Source organism: Ictalurus punctatus, chromosome 8, assembly GCF_001660625.3.
Source record: "Ictalurus punctatus breed USDA103 chromosome 8, Coco_2.0, whole genome shotgun sequence".
Lineage (NCBI taxonomy): Eukaryota > Metazoa > Chordata > Actinopteri > Siluriformes > Ictaluridae > Ictalurus > Ictalurus punctatus.
The window spans coordinates 29,748,903-29,758,902 of record NC_030423.2 but is presented as its reverse complement, the minus strand read 5'-3'; the positions used below and the strand labels follow the sequence as shown (position 1 = coordinate 29,758,902).

The 10,000-nt window shown below is 41.2% G+C and overlaps 1 protein-coding gene across 2 annotated transcripts in view; it reads right to left on the bottom strand.

Moving 5' to 3' along the window:
- Window positions 1-2,514, bottom strand: part of glrbb (glycine receptor, beta b) — a 20,969-nt gene extending 18,455 nt beyond the window's left edge. For both annotated transcript variants that reach the window (XM_017473517.3, XM_053682398.1), the window contains exon 1: window positions 2,261-2,514. In XM_017473517.3, coding sequence (XP_017329006.1) covers window positions 2,261-2,263 — 3 coding nt within the window. In that variant the 5' untranslated portion in view covers window positions 2,264-2,514. The remainder of the gene's footprint in view (window positions 1-2,260) is intronic.
- Between the last annotated feature and the right edge of the window lie 7,486 nt (window positions 2,515-10,000).

The window sequence follows — 10,000 nt, the reverse complement described above, 5'->3', positions numbered from 1 at the left end:
GTATGTGGTAGACAGTATATGGTGTATATGGTGTACACGGTGTGTATGTGGTAGACAGTATATGGCGTATATGGTGTACACGGTGTGTATGTGGTAGACAGTGTATGGCGTATATGGTGTACACGGTGTGTATGTGGTAGACAGTGTATGGCGTATATGGTGTACACGGTGTGTATGTGGTAGACAGTATATGGAGTATATGGTGTACATGGTGTGTATGTGGTAGACAGTATATGGTGTATATGGTGTACACGGTGTGTATGTGGTAGACAGTATATGGCGTATATGGTGTACACGGTGTGTATGTGGTAGACAGTATATGGTGTATATGGTGTACATGGTGTGTATGTGGTAGACAGTATATGGTGTATATGGTGTACACGGTGTGTATGTGGTAGACAGTATATGGCGTATATGGCGTACACGGTGTGTATGTGGTAGACAGTATATGGTGTATATGGTGTACACGGTGTGTATGTGGTAGACAGTATATGGTGTATATGGTGTACACGGTGTGTATGTGGTAGACAGTATATGGTGTATATGGTGTACATGGTGTGTATGTGGTAGACAGTATATGGTGTATATGGTGTACATGGTGTGTATGTGGTAGACAGTATATGGCGTATATGGTGTACACGGTGTGTATGTGGTAGACAGTATATGGCGTATATGGTGTACACGGTGTGTATGTGGTAGACAGTATATGGCGTATATGGTGTACACGGTGTGTATGTGGTAGACAGTGTATGGTGTATATGGTATACATGGTGTGTATGTGGTAGACAGTATATGGTGTATATGGTGTACACGGTGTGTATGTGGTAGACAGTGTATGGCGTATATGGTGTACACGGTGTGTATGTGGTAGACAGTGTATGGCGTATATGGTGTACTGGTGTACATTAAGTCGGCGGTGTGTTGTGTTTTTACGCTTCATGCGCTTCATTACTCAGTGTGGTAGTAAAGCCAAATACGAGACATGAATGTTAACGTGTTATTGATCACCACGGCTTCATTACAGTTTCACACCAACACACACTTCCTGTGTCACACACTCATACTGATGTTAAAAACATCGCTATTCTAATCGCATTTTAACCCCAAATACACACGGCTTACTGTCCGACAAGCGTGACACGGAGATAAACACGACGGTGGAAGCGTGTAGAAACCTGATCGATGACGGACAGCGGAGAGAAGGAGGTGAAACGTGTGAAGGACCCGTGGGATTAACACTCTCTGATGTGCATACTTCTGTGTACGAACAAGATACCATACTAATATTTATGCAATCAATCAATAAATAAATAAACAAACAGTGTGTGAAAATATGAAGAAACAGAATTAGCACATCTTACGTGAGGAAAAAAATGCACAACAACAACAACAACAACAACAATAAACCTGAAAAAAAAGGTTGGTGGTTTTGGAATCATTAAAAGAACATTAAAAGTGTATTTAATAAATATATTAATTAACAAGAAGGATAAATAGATAGACGATAGATAGATAATCAATGCTATAAGGAATTAAATCTAATAAATATAAAGTGCATGGACATCCTGAGAAACACGGCGTTAACACGCGCGTGACCTTCTGCACTGAATCTGAGAGTGGATTTGCTGATTAGTTCAATTTCACAACATGTAACACACACACACACACACACACACACACACACACACACAGCCCAGGGAGCTGAGACAGCGAGATCGCTCATTTATTATTTATTTATTTATTATTGAACTGGACTATAAATGACAGTAAAAAAAAAAAAGTCAAAGAATCACAGTGTGTGTGTGTGTGTGTGTGTGTGTGTGTGTGTGCTTGCGTGCGCGCTTACACTCAAGCATCACATCCATCGCAATGTCAGCCCCAGCCTGGATGTAGCACACACACACACATTAACACACACACTAACACACACACACAGACACACACCACTTCACCCATTAAAAAAGGGTGTTTTGAGCGATGCATAAAGAAAAGAACAACCTGTAGCTGCTGTGAAGTTGGTGAAGAAGAGAAGGAAAGTTAAAAAGAGGAGGAGAAAGAGAGAAAAAGAAATAAAAGATGCTGAGGAGGAAACACATAGCAACAACATCACGCAGCCGCATCCTCCATGACGACGGCAGGATGGGGGAGGGGCGGGAAAGATGCTGCACACACACATCACACACACATGACAACATGAACACATTTACAACACACAGTACACACACACACACACACACACACAGAACACTGTGGTGCTCACCATGGCGCGCGCGTGATGCTCTAGTGGTTCAGGTTCTGGTGTAAATGATGATTTAGTCCTTCATGATTAAACTCGTTCCGTTTCCGCTTTTTATTTTCCCGCCTTTATTCAGCACAAACTCGAGCTCTTCACGTCTTTCCACGCGTTTCCGGTTACATTCCCACCACCTGCGTCTGATCTGTCCGCGCAGGTTTATATCGTTAAACGCGTGCGGGTTTGTGCGTGAATGAGGCACCGCTGTCCGGCCGCAACAGGGCGAACAAGATGGAGGCGCGTGCGCATGCGCAGTGGGAGGGCCGAGGAAACAGCTGGAAGGAGCAGTGTAATAATAATAATCATCATCATAATCATCATAATAATAATAACAACAACATTCATTATATAAAGCATGTAAAATGCATTATTAATATTATTCAACAAAATAATCTAAAATAACTTCTGCAAAAGTAAACAATTATAAAGTAATAAATTCTCATTAAGTAAATAAATAAATATGGAATGTCTGCAGTGATGTGAGATGCTGTACATGATATAATTGACCCTTTTATTGAGATGAACTGATAAAAATATAATTATATTATATACAGTATTTTAAAAAAAAATCCATATATTATATAAAGGGAAAAATATAAACTAACAAATAATTAAGTAAATAAATAAATATTCAGCAAATAAATATGCAATAACAGTATGATTGCGATTATAGTGCAGTTGTATTGGACTTGTTTGCGAAATACAAACTAATTTAGAGCTCATTGTTTTCTTGTTAAAATCTAGAACACACATTTCTCCCCGGTACCTGGTGCACGATTAGAAAAGTCAAATATTCTTTCAGGGTGTGTTGTATAATCAAGGGTTCTCCTAAAAAGGTTCTACTTCTACTTCCTGGTAAGAAAACTCACTGTTGCAGGTTTCTACATAGAACATTTAAGAGTACCCACAGAGGGACCAAAGAACTCTTAATGGGTCCAAATGTTCTAAGTTTGCACACGAGATCAAGATCTGACTGGACTGATCAACACATTCTCTAAGAAAGTTCTCAATGTCTTGGACCCTGATTCCAGTTCATTCCAAAAGGTTCCTTAAAGGTTCTAGTTAAGGGGTTCTACATGGACCCCTGCAATAGATAAGGTTCTCCATTTGAACTTTATGGATTTCTCCCAGGGGAGAAGAGGTTATTTAAGGGTTCTACCTCTGGTTTCTGTAGTATTCTACATAGAGGAACAACTAAAGAAGAACCCTTAAGGGTTCTAAATGTTTTAAGCGATTTGCCAGTTTATTAGTACTAGATTATAAACATTGTCTAAGAAGGTTCTCAATGTCTTAGACCCTGATTCCACGTGAACTGATGATCTGAGCTAGAACGTACCATATTCCTGTTAGGGAACAAAAAGGGTTCCTCAAAGGTCATGCATTCTTAGCCTTGTTAAGGGATTCTTCTTGGATCCTTATCTGATAGGTTCTGCACTGGAACTTCTCCAGAGTGACAAGGGGTCATTTAAGGTTTAGATAATTAAGGGTGTTTTTGGCCTCCTAAAATTGCTTTCTAACAACGAAAGAAGAACCCTTAAGAGCCGAAATTGTTCTAATGGTGTATACTCATTTGTCATTTATTAGGACTAGATTAATGAAGGTCCTCTAAGAAAGTTCTCAGGATCTTGGATTCTGATTCCAGGTGAAGTGAAGATGTGAGACGAAGAGCACCACATTCTTGGAATAAAGGGTTCCTCAAAGGCTCTTTTCATAGTCGACATAGTTCTACATGGATCCCTACATGATAGGAAGGGTTCTACATTGAAACTTTAAGGATTTCTCTAAAGGATTTGTCGAATCATTAAGCGTTCTTAGGCTCATAAAACTTTTTCGTTCCGGTAGGGAAACACTTTTGTAGGGTTCTACATTGAGGTACAACTGAAGAACCCTTAAGCGTTCTGTATTTTCTTCGAAGTTTTTTCATTGTTTACGGTTATTATCTTCTTTAAAGTGTTCTACTTGGATCCCTCTATGATAGAGGAGGTTCTATATAGACACTTAAGGGGGAAAACCTGAAGAACTCGTCAGGGTTCCAGAGTGATTCACGGTTTAATGTACCGCGGGAATTTGTGCAGTGAATTGCAATAGATTAATAGGTTGAACGATGGACCCTATAAATTTCAGATTACCCATAATGCACTCTGATGTCAGTAGGGAACAGTAGCTGATAGCACTGACATAATGTCCGATGACCTTCGTGACTGAGAGATGTTTAAATACTGTTGGATTATGAGAGAGTGTTTTTTTCCCCCCATTTTTTATGAGGGTTTACTTGATTTAAAAAAATACCCAAAGTACGGTGTTCTCTCTGTATCGGCTTTTAAAGCAAAATCTCAAACTCAGCTCGGAAATCGTTCCTGACTCTTCTAACCGCTGTTATAAAAACAGAGGCGTTTATACAGAAATCTCCAAAGCGCTCCCCTTCGCTCCACACACCTCCGGCTCTGTTCACGTGTCATTCTATACATCTTTATACGTTTGTGGCGAGTTCGGGTTCCGCTTCGCAGGGGTCTCACTGCTTCAACAGCACACATACGTAAAATCCATCAGTGACCTGGGTCAGATGAATTAATCTCCCGCCTCAGAGCCGCAGCCTCCTAACGGAGCCCTGAACGGCACCGAACAAAGGCGGCCTTGTTTGGAGGAATCGTTCGGGGCTTGGCAGGAAGCCACAGAGCCGCTCAACGACGGAGAGCCGAGCCAGAGACGTGTCAGTGCGCTCCGGCACTCGATACAATACCGTATTATATCAGGCATGCAAGCACCGCTCTGCTATCAGTCTCCACGCGGCCCTGCGTCAACACGCCGGCCCTTCAGGTGGAAAATAAAGTCAGTGACAGGGCGTGAAAGTTCCACTTTGTTCTTTCTCCTCTGAGCGGATTAGAGTTTTGTAGTGATACATCTGTGTGACGAGAAACCCTTGATGAAGAAATCTCATCTCAGGTATCTTGAGAAATGACACTTTATTAAAGAGAAGATAATAGGGAGGATAAAAGTCCCGTATTTCTTGAATGGACGTCTCTATAGCTATAACTCTTTATTACATTTTAAATCTGCCCAGTCCACATGGACGTTCTCGCTGTGGTTGCTGGGACGACGGTTGCTGCGATGGCCTCGGGACTGCAATTACCACGTGCGGTTTTACACTCGGGTCTCCTTTAGTGAACAGTGGACTAGTTCAACACACAGACTTCATATAAACACCATAATGAACTTTCTTTTACTCTCACACTATCCGTCGTGACCCAGATGAGGACGGGTTCCCTTCTGAGTCCGGTTCCTCTCAAGGTTTCTTCCTCAGATCATCTCAGGGGGTTTTTCCTCATCACCGTCACCACCGTCTCGCTCAATAGGGATAAATTCACACGCTTAAAATCTCCATCCTGTGTTTATATGTTTCTGTAAAGCTGCTTTGAGACGACGTCCGCTGTTAAAGGCGCCCTACACATAAAACTGAATTGAATTGAATATATTTGAGTAATAAAATCAATCAGAGTACATCTGTGAAGTATTATTTAATCATAATAATCACACTGTACATAAGTTGCCAGGTCACTGTTGATTTCTGAATTCTGATTGGTCAGAAGGTCCTGATTAGTTTTCTGCGACAGCAGTGCAGGTTTATATTAACGCACTGTTTCTAACGCTTCATCGTTTCTATAGTAACAGCTCATTCACGGGGGCGCTATGCACCAAAGCATCGATGTGGCGATTTGTTTAACGTGTACGGAAGGAGTCTCCAGTGTCAGCGCTTTGTAACAATCAGAGATAAAGCTGTAACTTTAAGTTTACTGGTAACAATGTAACAAGCTGCGTTTTTTTTTTTTTTGTCTTATTAACTTCAAGACAGAGAAAAACGAGAGAGACGGCCTGTGAGGGAGCGAGTGTTTATAGCTGCTATAACGTAAGTGAACTAACTCGCTTCACCGACATTAACCGTAGCTATAAACGGATAAAAAGTAGGACGTGTCGTTTTTAATAAACGACACGTAGCAGTCGTTGGTGAAAGATGCTGCTGTGGTGTAAAACACTTCATCAGGGGAATAAAACAGCGAATCAAAAGAAACAGGAAGGAGTTTCCCGCTTGGAATTGTCTAGAAAGCGGCGCCGGTCCAAACCCGGCTCAATCCTGGCAGCTAGAATTGACCAGAAGCAGATCCGAAAGCGTTTAGCGTGAGTGTCGGAGTGCTGCGATGGACCGCTGGTCTATTAAGGGGAACGTGAAATGGATGCATCTGATTTAGTATCGAAACGCCTGTCATGGCTATCGACCGCTCGCTCCTGCTCCTGCCAAGAGTCTCATTTAAAGAGCACTTATCCCGCGACATCTCCCTCCTCTCCGCCTGCACGGAGGGGGTTATTACAGCAAATCAGGATTCTCCGATGGATCTGGTATCCAGAGCGGCCGCGTCGGTAATGAAATCAGGTCCGCTAATGATGATCGCTACTTAACCGCCGTGCGTCAATTAAAAAAGAGTTACACACAGGTCCATAGAGGGCAAAAATGTCCATGTCCAAAAACTGCCATAAAGATATTAAATATTCACATAACCAGCATCGGTTCTGATCATAATCACCGAACATTCACTGCAGGAGTCTTCAGAGTTCAGGAACCTTCTTCGACCCGTACACACGGGGGCGGAATCGTGATTTCCAGTTCAATATCATTTCTTTCTTCTGTTCACACACACACATCAAATCTTCAGTACACACATACAGTACAAACCAATCCACACACACACACACACACACACACACACACACATATATCTTCATCATGTATTCAGTTGGTCTGCGGCGCTCTATAAAACAGCAGAATCAGAAAAACGTTTCAGAAACGTTTCAGAAACGTTCAAATAAATCAATGTCTCGAAACCTCGTCAACAAAATAAAAGCCGATTAACACCGAACGCAGGATTTCCTGCTTAAAACGTCACGGGGATTGAATATTGCGGTTGCAGTGGGTTACAGCGGGGACATTTTTGTCCTTAAGGTCCTGAGTGGAACCGTGTTGTGTCTTTAGTTTCAAGTAGATTTCTGAGAGCAAATGAGGGTGAGATATTACAATCCCGATAAAAACGACTCCTTACCTCTTACAAAAATCTCCGCCGTGTGCATCGGCACAGATAAAACGATTTAAAAGACAAAAAAACGTCCATAAAGACACACAAGGGTCCCGGAGCGTTTCTCTCTGAGGAGCCGTGATGAACAGAACCGGATGAGACGTCTTCTCACCCTCGTTTCATGTAGGAGGAGCGATACATAAATAACCCTCAAAACACTAGAAATGGTAAGATATTAGAATAAAGTGGTTGAAGATATCATCATATACGCTCACCTTCCGCTTTATTAGGAACACCTGTATGCCTCTGCGTAAACCCGCGCGGATACGTTAACGTTCGCGTCCAACACCAGAACGCGGAAGACATCCCGGCGACCTCGGTCGTGTCACACGGGCCGGTTTGGGTATTTTTCCCAAACTGCTGCCACACACGACAGTCTGTAGGGTTTCCACCGGAGTGGTGCGGAAAACCGAAAACATCCGGTTGATGAGAGAGGTCAGAGGTCAGAGGAGAACCATCTCAGGACGCACACGCCGAACATGCTTTACATCAATACACTGACAAACGTCAAGCCATCTTACCGAATCGTGAGGGGTTGATATGTTAGCGCGTTGATGCCGAGGCAGAATTACAGTAACGACAAGCTTTTGATCTGTTAACATCATGTCTTTTTTACTATACTACTATACTATAGTACAGAATAGGTTTATATCAAGAAACTAGTAAAAGATGTTAAGATGTTTCTCAACGGAAACGACTCCACGCCGAGGCGAGGAACGCGTCTCATCCCAGAGCCGCCATTTTGTATCTCCCGTATTTACCCCTGACACGACGGTCATGACGACCGCAAGCTTCGGGTGTTTTATTTGTTATTCAGCGCTCACGTACTGACACTGAACAGATCGCGTCGAAACTTTAAAATAGATGTATTTGAACAGATCCTTTCATCTATTTGCACCTAAAGGTTGAGGTTAAGTTCAGGACAGTGTGACGTGAACAGAAAGATCACTAACACACCTGATGACATCGCGTCGGTTCCAGACGCTCCGTCGTGATCGGTGGATCCCTATCAAAAAAGCTTTGCTACTTATGCACCAGCCAATCAGGACGCGGGAAGGTCAGCGATGTAACTGTAGAGACGCGGGATGCCACCAGGGGTCTCCAGCCTCCAAGCAGAACCACAAATTATACACAAGCGTCCAAAACACACACGCCTCGCTTAGGGTTAATTTAGGACTCGATTTCAGGGAAACTTTCGACTCTGCGGAAAAGTTTAAAAAAAAAAAAAAAAAGTAAATAAAAAATGAAAACGGTAAGAAAATGTTTCCGCTCTTAAAGAATCCCGACTCAGTCTTGATGAAACGATTCCCCTCTCACGCTTACGTAAATCTACCGTTTCTTAAATACAGGAAAATCATCCTTGTAAGCGTATTCAAGCATTTTATTAATGATAAAAGAATTCATTCACTCGTTTGTTTGTTCATTTATTTATCAGTTCATTTAAAATCTGCAGCAATATAATTTTGGCATTTCTCTTCAAATTGAACTGTTTTTTTTTTTTTTACGTTAAAATTAATTAAAAAGGAGAATTTGGTATTTTAAAAAAAATAAATTAAAAACAAGTTCAACGAACTTGTAGTTTATTTATCGATCAAGAGACGATCATTTTTGCTTAAAGTCGACTGCGGCTTTGTACATGAATTATTTTTTATTTCTTTTATTCAATCATTCATCAAAGAAAAAAAAAATTAGAATATTGAAATAGGTGCTAAAGTTTTTAATTTTAAAAGTTAATCAGAAATGTCAATCTGGTATGTTTTAATGTAAAAAAAAAAAAAATAAATAAATAAAAAATAAAAACATGTATTTATTTGTTTATTTATTTTTGATTTTTCTCAGTCAAAATCACCCGAAATTGCTTTGGCTTTTAAATATGAAATTGGTTTTTAAATGTAATTTAAAGTAAAGGTGTGATCTGGAAAAAAAAAAAATGAATGCAACTTAAAATGATTTATAAAATGTACAGTTTTTACCTTTTGAAAATAATTAAATCCTGGTATATTACATATAATAATTAAAAAAAAAAAACTGTGTTTGTTTGTTTGTTTGTTTATCAAAAGGGAAAAAAAATCCAATAATTAATCACATTGAACTTTTGCTGTTCTGAGGCAAGAAAATCGCAGCTAATTATAGCTACATTTGTGTATTTAAAAAATGAAAAGCTAAACTAATCCCGGATCTGTGGGATTCACTCTTCACTCCGGAAACATGTTTCGAAACTGTTATTAATTTTGCACAATGCACGATGATAGGTAATGTTTTTGCTTATGTTTTTTGTTTTTGTTAATATTTCTAACCATAAAACGACATTCTTCTGTTCCCCCTCATTCGCCAGAAAGAAAGATGGACGCGGTGTGTGTGGTGTGTGCGTGGTGTGTGCGTGGTGTGGGTGTGTGCGTGGTGTGTGCGTGGTGTGTGCGCGGTGTGTGCGCGGTGTGTGGTGTGTGCGTGGTGTGTGCGTGGTGTGTGCGTGGCGTGTGTGCGTGGCGTGGGTGTGTGCGTGGTGTGTGCGTGGTGTGTGCGCGGTGTGTGGTGTGTGCGCGGTGTGTGGTGTGTGCGTGGTGTGTGCGTGGTGTGTGCGTGG